A 20,342-nucleotide genomic window follows, 5' to 3' on the forward strand; every position below is an offset into this window, starting at 1 on the left:
AGAGAACTGTACAAAGTGGGAACCTACCAGCACTTATATGACTAACCAGGTATAGTTCAAATAATAAAGTCACAAAGATCGGTCGGACATGACAAGAGACGAGAGCATTGTATCGCCACATTCTCAACATTTTACAAGAATTAATTACTTTTCCAAACTATAATATACGTTAAAATTAAGACAGCCAATTTGTCTGTAAAAAAGTGACAAAAAACAAAAGAAAATATACCTTAGGGTAGGTGGGGGTAAAAGTCCGCATGGGGCAAGAATCCGCACACGCCTTCTAGATGACAGAGGCAATATATTAACTTACTAGAACCTGTAGCACCAAACAAAAAGAAATTTCGCAAGGCTATGATTGGCCACAAAATCCCGGCTTGCGATTGGTTGGAAAGCTGACTGTGATCATAAGATATAAATATAACCTAGAATTTAAATTTTAGTTGACCTTTGTTTGATCCAATAAAAATAAACAAAATATAGAACAATAATAATAATATTATGTAATTATAATGATTTAAATATAGAAATATAAGAAATATATGCTTTAGAAAGATGTAACATATTTAAAGAGAAAATATAAAATGAGATGTAAAATCTTGAGAATCCAAGAGCTGCATGTCTGAAAGCAAAATAAATGAAACTGAGGTCATAGATAGATAACGTTTTACTGGTAAGTAATGAAATATTTTAGAGGTTATAAAGAATCTATAAAGCCTGTCACATTAAAAAATAATTGCTTGAAATACAGAAATTGCTACAGAAATGTTAATTTTCTAATCAGTTATACTATTTTTAGAAACACAATGAATAAAATATCACTGAATATGAGAAGATAGTTCATCAAAAGTTGGCGATGTTTAAGAACAATTTTGCTGCATCGAACAATCATAATCGCTGCTGTCAGTCATACAAAGTAAACTGTGCGAAAGTTTAGTCCTATCAAAATTTAACTATGGTGATGTTGTGTATGGGCCATTCCACGAACGCGTCTTTTCTAGACCATCGCGACAACGAATATTTTAGTGCGCAACATAAGAAGTACGAAAGTAAATGGCTGTAAAAATTATTCCAATAAAGAAGAATGTAATTTGCAATTTAGTTTCATACTTCTTATGTTGCACACTAAAATATTCGTTGTCGCAATGGTCTGGAACAGACGTATATTCGTGGAATGGCCCATATGGACATTGTATTCGATCAGATGACAGAGGAAGAATTCGGGGGGTTCAAAAGACACCAGCCTATTTGTCACAAATTTAAAACATGTAAAATGGTTGAGCGTGGAAAAGAGAAGATTTCTACATGCTGCTTGTCTGTTCCACAAAATTATCAAAAACTCACTACCAACATATCTTTTTAAAAAAGTTATACAGTGATGAGTGCCCTAATAACTGGCAAAATAACGCAAAGGTGGAAAATATTAAGTTGTGAGATAAACAGAAATGAAACTAGTGGAGGTGGTAGATTTAGCGATAAAAACTTATAAGTTTACATTTTACTTATTGTTTCCCACCTTTAGACGTATCAGATGAGTATTTCAACTAAAACTGTCACAGTGGCAGTTGCCAAACTCGTCCGATACATCTAAAGGTGGAAAACAATAAATATAATATAAATGTATAGGTTTGTATCGCTAAATTTCCCACCTACACTAGTTTTATTTCTTTTTATCTCACAACTTAATTTATTAGCGCACTCATCACTGTTTATAGAACTGACATAAGGGGCACAGAGCAACAGTGGCCTAACTGCAAAAAATGAAGTTTTGAGATAAATGCAATCTTTGCATTCATATTTACATTGTGCTTATGGGATGATGCTACAAATTATGTAACGATATTTAGCCAAATATACAGGTAGGTTGTGTAGACCCTTGTTAATTTGAAGATTTAATGTTGCTACTTTTATTGATGTATTAATCTAAAAATGCTCAATTTGTGCTTTTTTTCTCTTGCTTGAGATGAAAAGTCTAGGTGCTGATTTCTTGAAATCGGTACCAACTGATCTTCAGCATTTTTTTTAGTATTTTGTGCATAGAGATATATCGTCATTGTCAGAGCCAAACCTCATATGTAGGTACATTATTGACAAAATCCACTATTTTTTTATTTATAATTAAAACACATAATACTGATATAATCTTAATATTATTTCTAAATTTAAAGAGTATAGTACTTTTTAACACATTTCGGCAAAATGATATTAATTCTGATAAAGATAAAAAATATGAGTTTTTTTTCATTTCCTGAAAAATCTCACAACATGCACATATGTACAAGATTTGGCACTGAGGCCGACGATATATGATTATATTATTATATCGTGTTATATTTTGTGTATTGTTTGAATTTGAACAAAAAATGCAGACCTTTATTGTTATTATTAGATGCAGATATTTCCTCTTGTATAATATAGTAAGACAAAACATTGAATATAATAAGTGTTACCAAATTAGTTCAATTTCAATTTTTTTTCCTATGCAGGAACAATGTTGTAAATGCCAAATCAGATTTTGTCTACAACTTTTGAAAAACATGCAAGTAGTAATGATTTGAAAAAAGGAACTTTATGAGGATAACATGATAGATTTTAGGATGCATCAAGTAAAGTCTTTTAATATTCCCAATGCTCGGCAGTACATTATTTTGCACATATAGAACTTTGTTCCTGGAAAACCAAAATACAACTATTGTGGTTACGCAAACATTGTTCCAGCATAGGATTCAATTATTATCATAGAAGACACAATTTTTTCAAGACATGACTACTATCTGATGTATCTCTTTTAATTGGAAAAATGCCAAATGTAATATTCAGTCAAATTCTTAGTGTTGCTCACACACATACACACACTTTGTCTAGATCTAGAGTGACGCGTAGCTATTTTTCCACTCTATGAGTTAAAGATTAAGGACAGGTTGTTCTTCCAACATGTTTATTCTTTTCTTGAACCAAACGAATTGAGGTTTGTCAGGTTTGACAGCTATCTTCCACTACATACACTTTATTAAATTAAAAGCTTCATGTAGATTTGTTGCAGTACATCCTTCATTTTGTATATTTGGCAGCTATTACTGTATTTCATACATACAGAATTACAATAATCGTGGCAGTACTAGCTGTTCTCACGTTTTGAATAAATATTATAATTTCCAACTAATAACATATTAAAATAATATAATATGACCAAGGGTTTTCTGTAGCTTGTAGATTATATGTGTATTAGAGCACTATTTTCCATAGTTAAAAATATTATTTTATGTATAAATTTTATGAAATAAAAGCACATACTTATCTAAAAACAAATTTATTTTATTTTACAAAATTTACAAAAAGTACATCTCAAGTATATTTTGAAATATTATATAGAATGAGTAGAGAATGAAAGAGCATATCTATTGGAGAATACACAGGTATACTGAGAACAAATAGAGAAGCAGGGATCTATATAAAGATGATCAACTCTAGGAACTCGTTCACTAAACCCCTAACAAAACAGAAAAAAAACCTAATATACTTAAAAATTAAGTCAGACTGGTGATCAAACTCAAATTTAACAAACCACCAGGTCCAACAATTAAAATACTTTGAAGATGCTATAAGACCAGATACAGAAAACATGGAAACACTCATAAAGAAACGTAACTAGAAAGCAATAGAAAATTTTAAAGATTTGTTTACGAAAACTAAAGATTGGTTCCCACATAATAAATTTGTGTTACAATGAACAAAAGCAAATGTAACACTGTTTATAGAATAGAATATCTTTATTAATTCATTTAGATGATAGTGTGATATACTGCCGTGCTTAGCGAAAACACCGTATCTGCAGAGACATCACATATGAGTAAAATCGATTTTTGTTAAAGTATTCGTATACATTTACACAAGATACGGCATAAGATGTGGTGTGTTTAATGTGTTTTGGTTTAACTTACGTCATTTTTAGTAAGCAAATAAGACATATATGCACATTTGGGTTAGAAAGAAGTAAAAATTTAATTTTTGCAGATACAGTGTTTTCTCTAAGCACGGCAGTATAGGACAAGCCATATATGTAGTTACATAGAACATAATCAACAAGTCATACAGGACAGTTATATAAAACATAATCAACAAACTATAAATTAATAAAAAAAGATATGCAATATAGTGTCTCTGAACCCGTCGGTCCTCATTCCTTGTAGTCTTTTATTAAGTCAAAGTAATCATTTAGGTTGTAAACACATAATTCTATCAAGCATGATTTTAATTTATTTTTGAATATTATTTTCATTTCTCATATCAAGTGGCAAACAATTGTAAAATTTAGATCCTGTAAAATCAGGACTAGTTTCAAAAAGAGTTGTGGAATGTTTACATACGCTTATCATCCTCCCGTGCCTTGTCAGGTAATTATGATAGTCAGAGTTGAGAGTAAAATTTTGAAATATAGTTTTAACATGAATAATGCACTTATAAATGTATAAAGCATGGAAAGTCAGTCTGTGATCAATAAAATATTTACGACATGATTGTCTATTATCGATAGATATTAAATATCAATCTAATAATTCTCTTTTTAGTTACAAAAACTCTAGAAGAGTTTCCCTACAAGACAACATTATAGGCTATAATATGACTCATATATTATATGAGTAAACCAATGCATAGTACACACTTATCAATTGATTGGTATTAAATAGAGTTTTCAACTGAAGGATCGCATACTAACCCTTATTCATTTTTTTGCAGACTTTAGTAACGTTTTCATCCCTTGTCATATTACTTTCTAGAATGCTACCAAGAAATAATGTATCACTAAAAGGTATTTCCTCAGAACTAACTGTGATCTTATAATCATGGGATGGCTTACTGCACGAGTAGCACTGCATACAAATAGTTTTCTTTGCATATACCATTAAAGAGTTCCTTTTACACCAGGTTGTAAATTCCTGTGCTACCAAGTTCATTTTGGATATGAGTTCCGACTTCAGTTGACGAGTCAACTACAATAATTGTTGAATCATCTGCATAGAGAACTGTATGATTTTGCAGTTAAAAAATTTATCAAATTCATCATTCTCTTTGCCTTATCCCTATGCGGGGTCGGCTTCCTTAATAATCTATCTGCATTTCCACATATAAAATTTATCAAATTATTGACATATAAAAGAAATATTAAGGGTCCTAATACGGAGCCCTGTGGTACACCTTGATCAAGATTAAAAACAGATGACTTCTTATCGATTTTTACTAGGAATTTACGATATTGTAAGTATGACCTTAACCAGTTCAAGAAATGGCCCGAAAACCAAGGGCTTCTAATTTATGCAGTATAATGTCAATTGAGTCAAAAGCCTTAGTTAAGTCAAAAAAGAGTGCACCCACATATCTTTTTCGATCCAAAGCAGCGTGGATATAATTAAATAATGAAATAGAAGCACTTTCTGTAGATTTGTTAGGAAGAAACCCATGCTGGCATTTATTTAAGATATAATGTTTGTTCAGAAAATTTTACATTTTATTGTAAATACACTTTTTGATAATCTTAGAGAGTACACTTGTTACAGTGATTGGCCTGTAATTATCAACCAAACATGGATCCCCCTTTTTGAAAATTGGACTAACTACTCCCGTTTTAATATCACTTGGAAACTTGCCATTCTTGACAGATAGGTTGATGATGTGAGACAGAACTGGAGATATATATGTACATCATAAGTTGATTGAACCTCACTTATCTATATACAATAGTGCACACAAAAAAAGTTACAGCCCTTTGAAGTTACAAAATGAAAATCGATTTTTTTTTCGTATATCGAAAACTTTTAGAGATTTTTATTGAAAATGGACATGTTTTATTCTTATAGCAGTGTTTATAAACAGTGTTTGTCAACAAGATTTTTTCTTAGACAATAAACATATATTCTCTCTCTCTCTAGCAGCAACATCTTATAAAAAAATTAAAGTGAAATTTATGCATCCCATAAAAATTTTATGGGGGTTTTGTTCTTTTAATCCCCATTATTAGTCTTTATATATTTAGTATTAATCCCCATATCATTAGTTAAACACAATGTTTTTAAAACTTTTTTGCCTCTTAGTACTTTTTCGATAAGCCAGTGTTTATCGACATATTTTGAATATTTGTCGAATCCACCACATATTTGTATATGGTTAAGTACGATTAAAGAGACCTGTTAATAATCTGAAAATTTATTTATAATTTGCATTTTTAGGTATATTTTGAAAAAGAAGCCACATCTCGATAAAAGGTGACTTGCCAAAAAAAGACTAAGAGGCAAAAAAGTTTTAAAAACACTGTGTTTAACTAATGGTACCACAATAATAGTTTAATTGGAACATACACAAACGTTTGAGGGCTTTAAAGGAACAAAACCCCCATAAAATTTTTATGTAAATATATTAAAAAAAAAGCCGCATCTCGATAAAAACTGGATTATCGAAAAAATACTAAGAGGCAAAAAAGTTTTTAAAACGTTGTGTTTAACTAATGGTATCACAAAAATGAATTAATTGGAACATACACAAAAGTTTGGGGGGAGGGGGGGGGTTTAATGGAACAAAACCCCATAACATTTTTATGGGGTGGACAAACTTCACTATAATTTTGTTTTAAGATCTTCCTGCCACAAGAATAATACATGTCCGTTTTCAATAAAAAATCTCTAATAGTTTTCGACATATTAAAAAAAATCAATTTTCATTTTGTAACTTTACAAGGGCTGTAACTTTTTTTATGAGCACATTTGTACTAAGGTAAGTTTCAATTGAACTATTTTTGACCCCAGAATATGTGGTATAATTTATGACCAATCTTTTCGGGACACCCTGTATAATTAATAAGGTATTACCAAAGTAGAAAGTAAAATAGTTAATTACTAATTTATTAATCATATTTCGTCACCATTTTGATATTTTTTTTGCTTGGACTATAGTCATTCAGCCAGTCTCAATCAAAAGTAAATGTATTAGAGATATTAGATATTGTTAATTAGTGAAACATGGTTATTATATTACAATTTTTTACTTCTTATTTTACCTACTCATTACAGCTAATGTACAGTTACGTTCACTGAATAGTTTACACTTTAATTTTTATATTGTAATACTGTAAAATTGCAGTGTCGTACGGATTTGATAAATGCCAAAGTCAAAAAATCTCAAAAAGTCAATGCTTGTCAAAAATTTCGTGAGTGTTGAAAAATAAAATAAGAAACTAAACCATATTAAGACCGTAATCCATTTTATTCAAAAAAACTTATTTCTATATTTCTCATTTTGATAAATTTTGTAAAATTTATTTTTGTTATTTTGATTTTTTAATTTTAATCAACTTATTCTAGGTACACCACTGGCAACGTCCCTTTGACGCAAGAGGTGCGTTTAAATGAGGTAAAAATTTAAAAAATCGGCTCCTAGATAAGCCAGCCTGTAAACTATTCACTGGCCGTAACTGTACATACTATGTTAATAAATAATATAAATATATTATACTTAATGTTTATCAAGAACACATAGTGTATACATTTTACAAATAAATTGTATTGGGATCTTTTATATTTCTGTGTTACATATGAACCATGTGTAATATTATATTTTGATAGAGTGCTTTTTTCTAGTTCTGCTTTCCATTGCTCAAATTTTTCTACAGAATCAAATGTTAACTTTTGACTGTTTATATCAATACTATGCAGCATTTTCATATGCGATATAAGTTTTTCTTGTGATGGATTTTCATATTCACATAAACTGCATCTCAACATTTTCAAACGTTTATGATTGTGTTTTAAAGATGCCTGTAATGTGTCAAACTTTTTGTGACACAGTGTACAGTCATAAATCTTTTTACTAGTGCTAGGCAAAGTCTCTTCTAATTCTAAAAATAAATAAATAATAAATTATACCCTCCGTGTTTGCATTGCTAAAAGCATCAACTTACCTGGATGTTTGAGTTTTAGATGCTTGGTCATATACCTTTTATCAATGGATTTATTGCAAACATTACATTTTGCAGATGGTTTTGCTCCTGGATCTAATTTTTCTACATCATCTAAAATAGTAAAGGTACATAATTTATCTATTTTTTTCTTCTTGAAAAATGGCTTTGGCAGAGCCAATTAGCCAGACTTGTTTGTCATTGATTACAGATTCGTAGTCATAAAGTTCTTATTTCATAACATATTAGTCCTGGATCCTGCGTATATAAAAAAAGTTGATTAATAGCAACCTGAAAATTTGTTAATAGCTTAACGGTGTCTAGTCAGACAAACTTTGATGTATGGGAACACTGGAAGTTTTAATAGTGGAATAGTTTAAAAATTTGGAACATCAGCCTACGAAAACGTTCCATGTATTTTGTCGGACAGAACTTCCAATTGATTTGTAACTTTTTCATTAATCTCTCATGCAAAAATCAGACTGATGTCTACCACCAAATGAGCATTTTAATGAGTGGAACATGAAGAATAAGTCAAATGACAGGAATCATGTTGGTTAGTAATAGCAGTCTGATTTTTGCATGAGAGTTTAATAAAAGGGTAACATGTCAATTGGTTTTTTTGTCGGACAAAATACATGGGACGTTTTCGTAATCTGACGTTCCAAATTTTTAAACTGTACCACAATTAAAACTTCCCCTGTTCCAGTATTCCCGTACATCAAAGTTTGTCCGACTAGACACCGTTAAGCTATTAACAAATTTTCAGCTTCCTATTAATCAACATTTTTTCATAGGCGGGATCCAAGTCTACAAGTACTACAATATTTTTGATAGTTTATCTAAAGGATTAACTAATTTAAAGAATCAACTGTACCTGGGTGCTTTAATTTAATGTGAGTTCTAAAGTTTGACATGCTTACAAAAGTTTTGTTTTTGTTACATATTTCACACTTCTTCCATCCTTTTATTAAGTCCTTGGAATCCATTCTAACAGAAAATATATTTACGAGAGAAGCCAATTATTCTAATTTCACTAGAACTGAAAAATCATGTGAACTTGTGAAGGAATATCGGTTTCCACGTGTATAATAATAAGATAAACCATAAAGGCATAAACCCGTTATAAATTTAAAATATAACGTTGATAAATTTTTAAATTTCTGAGGTTATAGTTATTTAGTTATGACAAGTTGACAGTTGACATGGTCGCTTCTTGACCAATCGCAAGCCTAAAATTTGTGGCCAATCATAGCCTTGCGAAATTTCTTTTTTCGTGCTACAGACTCTAGTTATTAGCTTCATTCACTCATGGATCGGTTAGTACCTTTCGAACAGCGATACAGACTATACACGTGCTTCGTGCGGCGGTAGTTAACGAAAATATGAGGTAAGTTTTAAAATTTGGTGTTCTGATCTAATATTTTTAATCATTCTTTTGAATATTGTATGTGTTAAACTATTTTTCTAAAAAGTCTTTTAACTAATTTGAGTAAGCCGGTTTATTGTAAATAATTTTTAGGAACAAAATCCTTAATTTGAGGTTAGTTTGTTCCAAATATGTTTAGCTAAAATTAATAGTGAATTTTGGGGTATAAGTCCGCATGCCGGAAGGGGCAAAAATCCGCATGCGGATTTTTGCCTCATTAGGTACGTTTGTGTGTATTATCAAGAATTTTGCTTAATTCATGAAGTTTTTTAAAAAATTTTTATAAATTACTTTTTTTTGTTTGTTTGTAAAAATTACGTTTTTGTTTTAGGACCTACAAGAGAAAAAATGAGAACATGAGGCCATTTACAGAGGATGTTTTTATGCAGGCTAAACATTTAAAGGAAAGAGGTCTATCAACAAGAGAAATAGGTAGAACTCTTGGCTATGATGAATCTACCATTCGAAAAAGGCTAAAAGCTGACAGCAGCGTTAATTTCTTAGGTAAATTTCGACGTGTATTTACTCCAGAGCAGGAAAAGCAAATAGTGGACCATTGTAAAGCTTTAGACTTACGTTTCTATGGGCTTACCCTAAAATCGCTTCGTTTTCTGGCATATCAGTTTGCAGAAAGAAATGGTATCCAGCATCAATTTTCCAAGCAATCAAAACTAGCAGGTAGAGATTGGACTAGAAATTTTATGAAACGAAACCGCCTTTCACTACGTACACCACGAAAAACCAGTGTAGCTAGGACCATGGGGTTCAACAAACATCAATTGACACAGTATTTTCAAAATTTAAAATCTGTCTTGCAGAAATATAAATTTCCTGCGAATAAAATCTATAACATGGATGAGAGTGGTTTACAAACAGTACCAAATAAATTACCTAAACATGTTGCTCCCACTGGAAAAAAAGAAGTAGCAAAAAATGTAGCTGCAGAGCAAGGAAGAACTGTGACAGCTGCATGTTCTATGAGTGCAACAGGACACTATGTTCCACCATTCTTTATTTTCGCACGCAAAAGACTAAATCCTCTTTTGATAAAGGACGCTCCAACTGGTTCTTTTTTGGCTGTAACTGATTCTGGGTACATGAATTCAGTTAAGTTTCTTCAATTTTTGGAGCACTTTCGCAAATATACAAATCCTACCGCTGAAAGCCCAGTGCTATTAATTTTGGATAACCACATATCCCATACCACTCTAGAGGCCATCACTTACGCAAAAAATAATAACATCCATTTGCTCAGCCTCCCACCTCATAGCAGCCATCGAACTCAACCACTGGACAGAAACTTTTTTAGGCCATTAAAAGCTTACTATGATGATTTGTGTGATAATTGGACCACATCTAATCCCGGGCAAGTAGTCACAGAATACCACGTCGCTGGATTATTCAAGCAGGCCTATGAGAAAACTGCTACTATAGAAAAGGCTGTTAATGGATTTAAAATGACAGGTATTTTCCCTTTAGATGAAAATATCTTTACCGAAGAAGATTTTTTACCTTCTTCAGTAACTGAACAAGAGCAAGAAGAAGTAGATGATCTTGACCGAAATAATAAAGATGCACAATTAATGATTGTATTTGACGAAGACAAAAGTCAGGAAAATGACAAAGCAGAAGAACCAAATAGTAAAGCAGAAGAACCAAATAGTAGAGCAGAAGAACCAAATAGTGATGCAGAAGAACCAAGTGGTGATGCAGAAGAACCAAGTGGTGATGCAGAAGAACGAAATGTTGAAAATCTACCAGATAGAGCTAGCATTTCAAGTAACCTGGAATCAAAACCCGGAAGCTCCAAAGATGAAATGTCTACTACGTTACCGTCAGATATCATTCCGTTGCCAAAACTAACCAAAAAGAGAAAACGAACAAGAAAAGGATTAAAATCTACACTTCTGACATCTACTCCACATAAAGAGCAAATGGAAATCTCAGAGCTGGAAAAGCAATACAAAATTAACGAGAAAAAAGGAAGGAAAGTATCAAGATAAATAAAAATACAGTAAGAAAAGTATTTGAAGAAAAACAAAATATACTAAATAAAAAGGAATATGACTATTCTTCTGACTCGGAGGCGCAAATGTCACTTCACGATAGTAGCAGCAATTTAAGTTTTTCTGAAAGTGATGCTGAAAACGAATTATCCGAATTAAGTCCAGGAGAGTTTGCTGTAGTAAAAGTTTACGGAAAAACCAAGGACTCATTTCGAAGGTACGTTATGAGAATTACTGTAATGATAGATGATGGTTACAATGGTGTTTATTATAGAAGGGCACCAAATACAATGCGTTTTTCAGAAACTGACGAAGAGTTTTTTGTTAACAAGACAGACATTATAAGGAAACTTTCCAAGGCATTGCTAGGCAGTTCTGCTAGATTTAAGGACTTTGTGAGCTTTTCAACCGATTTAAGTGATTTAATGTTGCACTAGATGTAAACTAAAAAATGTTCCAGCTTTCAAAACTTTCTTTTATTTTTTATCTTTTTGAGTTTAGGTCATATATCCACTTGTTTATATGTTATAAGTTTTTAGATAATGTTTTTTGACAAAATAAAGGATTTCTATTTGATACGTTGTTAATTTTTATTTTTATGAAATTATTTTTATTCAAAGGGGGCAAAGATCCGCTACGCGGACTTTTGCCCCAATTAATGGGGCAAAAATCCTATTTGTAAAATATTGTACTTTGCGCTATAGTTTTTTTTCTTACAGCTATTTAGCATTCGTTTTATATTTATAGCTAAGGGCATTAGTTATCCTAATGCCCTGACAAATTTAATATGTATACTGCAATAAAAAGTGTGGCAAATATTGCATATATACAAAGTGCGGACTTTTACCCCCACCTACCCTATACGACATTATAAAACAAAATAAAAATATCTCAAAATATCTCCACATTAGTTTCTTAATTTTGTTCTTTTTAAAATTTGGAACTCAATTAAAGAATATTGTTCTTTCTACTATAATTTACAATAAATATACATTTTATGAAAATCCGTTATGTATTCCAAATAACCAGAATCCATTTAAACTTAAGAACGACAAATTTATCATTGTATTGTCACTCCCTCGGGTCGACCGTTTCAATAATATCCTTTTTTTACCTGAGGTGACACGAAACGATATACTGTATTGATAGTTACAACCAACGCTGTTGCCACTTCTGTTGGTTCGGAATTGCTAATTTTAAGACATATATACAAATAGATGCAACAGCGCTTGTATATAATTTTAGGCGGAATTAGTTGGAACTAACAAAACAATCCTTCGTACAATGTGGAGCCACTTGACTTCAGTTTTGCTTTGCACTTTTTGACTATATGTGGCTCAAATATAGGCATGTTGGTATCATTTGCAGTAGATAATGCCATACTCTTTCATTTTCTTCCGCAATAGTCAATAAAATATGCAAATTGATGTAGAAAACTGCGAGAAACAATCCGGAGCCACGTATATGGTCTCACATTGTTTCACTGGTCTGACATTGTTCATTCATTTACCTATTACTGGACTGACTTTGTATGGAAGCGGAATATATATATATATATATATATATATATATATATATATATATATATATATATATATATATATATATAGATATATAGATATATATATATATATATATATAATAGATATATAGATATATATATATATATATATATATATATATATATATATATACAGAGATAGTCTGTAAAGTGGAATAAATTCAATATCTCAAATACTAATTGTTTTTTTGGAAAATGCTCAGACCCGTCGATTAGTATTTCAAATTGTCCTTTTTGACATTCAATAATAATGTATACAGGGTGTCCCAATTTAGAGATATGACGTCATCGTCGATTTTCTTAAATGGCAACACTGTCATTTTGATAGCTAATTTGATAGGGTTTGTAAAGTTTTACATAACTGCAAAATATCAAATTTTTATTCTCTACCATTTACAAGATAATAGAAAATAACAAAGTTATATCTGTAATTTGGAATATATTCAATAATTAAAATACTAACTGTTTTTTTGAAAAATGCTCAGACCCGTCGATTAGTATATCAAATTGTCCTTTTTGACATATAATAATAATGTATACAGGGTGTCCCAATTTAGAGATATGACGTCATCGTTGATTTTCTTAAATGGCAACACTGTCATTTTGATAGCTATTTTGATAGGGTGTGTAAAGTTATACACAACTGCAAAATTTCAAATTTGTATTCTCTACCATTTAGATGATAATAAAAAATAACAAAGTTATGAAAAAGAAGTAATCAACTAATAATTGAATTTAATTATTTCAATAAATTAAGCAAAAACTCATAATGTTGCCCTCAATTATTGTCAAATTGTCAATGGGCAACGTTATGAGCATTTGCTTAATTGAAATAAATAAATTCAATTATTATTTGATTACTTCTTGTTCTTCATAACTTTGTTATTTTTTATTATCTTGTAAATGGTAGGGAATAAAATTTTGAAATTTTTCAGATGTGTATAACTTTACACACGCTATCAAAATGATAGTGTTGCCATTTAAGAAAATCAACGATGACGTCATATCTCTAAATTGGGACACCCTGTATACATTATTATTATATGTCAAAAATGACAATTTGATATACTAATCGACGGGTCTGAGCATTTTTCAAAAAAACAGTTAGTATTTTAATTATTGAATATATTCCAAATTACAGATATAACTTTGTTATTTTCTATTATCTTGTAAATGGTAGAGAATAAAAATTTGATATTTTGCAGTTATGTATAACTTTACCAACCCTATCAAATTAGCTATCAAAATGACAGTGTTGCCATTTAAGAAAATCGACGATGACGTCATATCTCTAAATTGGGACACCCTGTATACATTTTTATTGAATGTCAAAAAGGACAATTTGAAATACTAATCGACGGGTCTGAGCATTTTCCAAAAAAACAATTAGTATTTGAGATATTGAATTTATTCCACTTTACAGACTCTCTCTGTATATATATACAATAATGAAGTGGACAGTGAAAAGGACAAGAAACCCTTTACACTGTGAAACTTAAAGTTGTCAGCCAGAGAAGAGGAGAAAGAAAATCTCGTTTTCCTACTTATCCATATATTTATATAGGCGCCCATACACACGGGCAGGGGGGGGGCGTGGCCCCCCTGGCTTTTCGGGAAAGAACAAAAATTTAATTTATATTATATAAACGTATTTTTGTCAAAACATTATTGGATAATTTTGAGAGATAAATTGGAAACAACATATTTATTAATAAAAAAATTCACATATTGGGTAATTAATAGTTTAACAGAAAATCTGTGTGTCTGCGACAGCGGTCTATATGGAATGTGCACACATTTCGCACAGTCACGGTGTGCTATTAACGAAAACATTGAAATAGATTAGAGATTATAAACGTGGGAACATAATATATATTACTGTAATCGACACCCAAAATTACAAATTAAAAATGAATCATTTATAATACTGCAAAGAAACTTATATCAGCAAGAAATCCGATTTCTGAGCGATAATCACTAATAAGCCATTTGTATTTGAGAACTGGCACTATAAAGATAAAGTGTAAAATCTGTGAAGTGATTATATTTGTTTTCTATATTAAGAGGATCGGTACGTTTTTTCGGCTGCAATGCTATTCAAATGGGGATTCATTTTTTCGAATCCTTAGAAAACTAATAAGTATTTTTAAAAAATTTAAACGCAGAATGAAAGATTACGTTATTAGCGACGGCCGAAAGTCCGTGAGAACTTCTATAATGTTTATTTTAATAAGTTACAGGGGTGAAAAACTAAGAGAAAATTTAGTGTTATTTTTAATTTCAAATATCTCATTCAAAATAAACTTTTTATTTATTCTAAGGGACTTTCGGTCCTCGTGTATTTGATAAATAATTGATTTAAGGGGTGAACTTTATTAAAATTATTTATTGTGTATTATTTATGGAAGATAGAAGCAGAGAATACATCAAGATATATTCTGTGATCCAAGTAGTTTGTTGTTAAAGATGTTCAAAGTTGTAAGCGTTTCATAGTAATAATATACATATTATTAAAAAATCACTGTAACACTTTTCCTCTTTTCTCGATTGAGTATTAGTTTTTGTTGTAGGTACATATAAATTATTACAATTACTGAATACATAGCTAGTGCAAAAATTATCAGTAGTAATTGCACAAGAGCTCTGAAATTATTGAATTTTTCCCGAGTGACACTTTGACAGTTTTAATTTCACTCGCCTTCGGCTCGTGAAATTATGTCAAATTGTCACGAGAGCAAAAATTCTATATTAATTTCAGAGGTCGAGTGCAATTTGTTGCGATTATTTCATGAATAAAACTGTTCAAAACCAAAATTTTATTGTAATTTATTAATGTAAGTACCATTAAACACACAGTTTTTATAAATATTTGACGGTTGGAAGTCATCACTTTTATAATTTTTAAAACATTAATTGTCATTAATGTCACTGAATGTATTTTTTCGTAGCAACGAAAGGCATCTGACGTAATATACTTAACGACGGGCAATTACACTGGTAAACACACAGTTTGCTGCCGGAAATTCTTTTACTGTTTCTAGGTAATTTGGGTCTGCTGAATCCAAAAATGCCACCAGATTTGTTCCATCAGATCGTTTTCAGAAAATACGACAACAGATCACATTTCTAGCATATAGGGTAATTTAACGCAGCACCACCTACATATGTAGTGCTGCTACCCATGAAATAAACCAAATACGAATAAAAAGTAAGATATTAATTGTACTATAATGTACTTACAAAAATCATCACACATATCTGCCAAAAAAACTTAACTTTAACTCTAACCTAACCGGCAGCGTCGCAACAAAAATGTGTTATTCGGCGTCACCTAAAAACTTCCTTTTATATGATTTTCTTGCAAAGGCTTTAAAAGGACGGTCCCTTTGAAGACTCCAGCAGTAATCCGCCATCATGTGATAGCCCCATCTTCCTGATACCCCTCTTTCATCGTTTTGATATCTTGGTGAAGATTTTCTGGGAAACGGTCTAAGTGGCTGTGGAAGTAATGAATTTTAATACTCATATGACAACCGTGTTTGTTAAAATTGTTGAGCATTTATTCCACTATAATGCTCAATTGGTATACTTCCATATTTGTTGCCATTATGTAGAAGGACACACTTTAAACTTCGTTTGGAACTTTCGATAAAAAGATGCCAGTGATCTGGTGTATACTCCGATACACCCATTTTTTCTAACAGTCCTTTAAAAAACCGTATCATCTTGCTGAGAAAAAAAGATCTTTTATCTCTATTACCGTAGTATGTAATTTTGGTGTCTGAGTGACGAACATTATTTTCTTTTAGTCTGGAGGTAAGCAACTCGGAAGAATCCTTGGGAAGGTTCAAATTTCTGATAAGATCACTTAGCTCTTCCTGAGTAAAGCGCTCAGGACGAGTTGAATCCCCTTCAAAATCACTGTCGTCTTCCTCAAATTTATTAGTCTGCAGTTCGTCAAATAATGTTTCGGCATTAATATTGAAATGGGTATCTGCTCAAGCTGATGTGGAATTGGTCTTATTACTGAATCCAGGTTAGGATATGTTCACGTATATCGATTGTGACGATTAATGCCCTTTATATTCACAAGACAGAAATGCCAATCGTCAAAATGATTTTTGGTTCCCTCCTTGCTGTCGCAAGTTTTCAATACAAGTTTTGCACACTACATGTGGAGCTCAGGATTTATCTTGATCTCCTAAATTACCACCAAAATAGGCCTTTTGTTCATTTGCCCATTTGTCTTAGAATTTGTTAAGTTTATTTATAAACATATTGCAATTATAGTGGTGGAATATACAGAAATGTAAGAATATTTAAGTATTTGATAAGTATGTTATACCTATCTCGAAAACTAGAGCTGATACAAAGAAAAGGTTTTTATTTTTGGAATCAGCACACATGAATTAACTAAAATCAGTTGATTTTTTTTCGGCAGCGAGACAAAAATTTTTTTTTGTTGGGCTGTGTTTTCAAAAATTATCGATTTAATTCAGATTTCTGTAGCTTTCTATTGGTCAGAATCTCCTATGAATGAAAGAATCAGTAGTAATTGCACAAGAGCTCTAAAATTATTGAATTTTTCCCGAGTGACACTTTGACAGTTTTAATTTCTCGAGCCGAAGGCGAGTGATATTATGTCAAAGTGTCACGAGGGCAAAAATTATATATTCATTTTAGAGTTCGAGTGCAATTTGTTGCGATTATTTCATGAATAAAACTGTTCAAAACCAAAATTTTATTGTATGTAATTTATTTATAAAAGTACAAATTAGTACAATTAAACACAAAGTTTTTATAAATATTTGACGATTGAAAGTCATCACTTTTATAATTTTTAAAACATTGATTGTCATTAATGTCACTGAATGTATTTTTTCGTAGCAACGAAGGGCATCTGACGTAATATACTTAACGACGGGCAATGATCAAAAATTATCAATTTAATTCAGATTTATGTAGCTTTCTATTGGTCATAATCTCTTATGAATGAAATAATCACATTTATTAACTGAATTAATAATTTGCAATTATACAAAAAATAAACAGTTATCCAAGAACAGTCAAAAGCTATCTCTTTAAGCTAGTTATGACATTGTCAAGTAGAATGACATTCTAGTAATATGTACCTACATATCCATACCAGTGTGAATTTTACTACACGTAATTTACCATGTAAAGACAGAAAAGATAGGGATAGCCGTAAAATATTTGCGAATTATGTAGCCATAACCTTAAGTTTAGTGTACACCGAATAGAACCATCTTCATAAGCCGAAATAAATTCATATTGAAAAATAATTTTTTAAATTTATTGAACATAGTTAGTCAAATTTTAGTTTGCATAAGTATTTTTTTAGTAAGTATGCAGATAATTTTTCAAGTGTACATTATAATGAACAGAACAATTGTATTTAAATGAAAAACAGGTGATCTTTCATGACGAATAAGTGTTATATACAGGGTGTCCCAAAAGTAGAGGAAAGGTCGAATAATTCGCGAAATGAACATCGGATCGAAAAACTGAAAAATATGTGTTAAATATTTCTCAAAAATCTATGCGATGACACTAAACAAGTCCACCACTTCAACCCCTGTGTGTGCAGCGGGGGTAAATTTAAAATAAACCAAATACGAATAAAAAGTAAGATATTAATTGTACTATAATGTACTTACAAAAATCATCACACATATCTGCCAAAAAAACTTAACTTTAACTCTAACCTAACCGGCAGCGTCGCAACAAAAATGTGTTATTCGGCGTCACCTAAAAACTTCCTTTTATATGATTTTCTTGCAAAGGCTTTAAAAGGACGGTCCCTTTGAAGACTCCAGCAGTAATCCGCCATCATGTGATAGCCCCATCTTCCTGATACCCCTCTTTCATCGTTTTGATATCTTGGTGAAGATTTTCTGGGAAACGGTCTAAGTGGCTGTGGAAGTAATGAATTTTAATACTCATATGACAACCGTGTTTGTTAAAATTGTTGAGCATTTATTCCACTTTAATGCTCAATTGGTATACTTCCATATTTGTTGCCATTATGTAGAAGGACACACTTTAAACTTCGTTTGGAACTTTCGATAAAAAGATGCCAGTGATCTGGTGTATACTCCGATACACCCATTTTTTCTAACAGTCCTTTAAAAAACCGTATCATCTTGCTGAGAAAAAAAGATCTTTTATCTCTATTACCGTAGTATGTAATTTTGGTGTCTGAGTGACGAACATTATTTTCTTTTAGTCTGGAGGTAAGCAACTCGGAAGAATCCTTGGGAAGGTTCAAATTTCTGATAAGATCACTTAGCTCTTCCTGAGTAAAGCGCTCAGGACGTGTTGAATCCCCTTCAAAATCACTGTCGTCTTCCTCAAATTTATTAGTCTGCAGTTCGTCAAATAATGTTTCGGCATTATCCTCTGGTAACATAGGTAGGCTGCTAAATATTGAAATGGGTATCTGCTCAAGCTGATGTGGAATTGGTCTTATTACTGAATCCAGGTTAGGATATGTTCACGTATATCGATTGTGACGATTAATGCCCTTTATATTCACAAGACAGAAATGCCAATCGTCAAAATGATTTTTGGTTCCCTCCATACCATTGGAAAACCAAATTTAAACATTTTCGTTGTCCTTTCGTCCACTCACTGTCGCAAGTTTTCAATACAAGTTTTGCACACTACATGTGGAGCTCAGGATTTATCTTGATCTCCTAAATTACCACCAAAATAGGCCTTTTGTTCATTTGCCCATTTGTCTTAGAATTTGTTAAGTTTATTTATAAACATATTGCAATTATAGTGGTGGAATATACAGAAATGTAAGAATATTTAAGTATTTGATAAGTATGTTATACCTATCTCGAAAACTAGAGCTGATACAAAGAAAAGGTTTTTATTTTTGGAATCAGCACACATGAATTAACTAAAATCAGTTGATTTTTTTTCGGCAGCGAGACAAAAATTTTTTTTTGTTGGGCTGTGTTTTCAAAAATTATCGATTTAATTCAGATTTCTGTAGCTTTCTATTGGTCAGAATCTCCTATGAATGAAAGAATCAGTAGTAATTGCACAAGAGCTCTAAAATTATTGAATTTTTCCCGAGTGACACTTTGACAGTTTTAATTTCTCGAGCCGAAGGCGAGTGAAATTATGTCAAACTGTCACGAGGGCAAAAATTATATATTCATTTTAGAGTTCGAGTGCAATTTGTTGCGATTATTTCATGAATAAAACTGTTCAAAACCAAAATTTTATTGTATGTAATTTATTTATAAAAGTACAAATTAGTACAATTAAACACAAAGTTTTTATAAATATTTGACGATTGAAAGTCATCACTTTTATAATTTTTAAAACATTGATTGTCATTAATGTCACTGAATGTATTTTTTCGTA

General features: G+C 31.2%; 1 protein-coding gene and 1 long non-coding RNA gene across 2 annotated transcripts; one reads left to right on the top strand and one right to left on the bottom strand.

Annotated features, from left to right (window-relative positions):
* Positions 1-319: 319 nt before the first annotated feature.
* LOC126878962 (uncharacterized) lies at positions 320-3,309 on the top strand. The gene is made up of 2 exons (XR_007695909.1): positions 320-673; positions 800-3,309. It is a non-coding gene; the product is annotated as an uncharacterized LOC126878962 (long non-coding RNA).
* LOC126878961 (PR domain zinc finger protein 10-like) lies at positions 3,295-9,085 on the bottom strand. Its single transcript, XM_050641826.1, has 3 exons — positions 8,823-9,085; positions 7,949-8,059; positions 3,295-7,885 (listed from the first exon to the last, which is right to left on the bottom strand). Exons 1-3 carry the CDS (start codon positions 8,932-8,934, stop codon positions 7,446-7,448), a joined length of 663 nt encoding a protein of 220 aa, XP_050497783.1. The 5' UTR covers positions 8,935-9,085; the 3' UTR covers positions 3,295-7,445.
* Between the last annotated feature and the right edge of the window lie 11,257 nt (positions 9,086-20,342).

This window comes from Diabrotica virgifera, chromosome 1 (assembly GCF_917563875.1).
Source record: "Diabrotica virgifera virgifera chromosome 1, PGI_DIABVI_V3a".
Lineage (NCBI taxonomy): Eukaryota > Metazoa > Arthropoda > Insecta > Coleoptera > Chrysomelidae > Diabrotica > Diabrotica virgifera.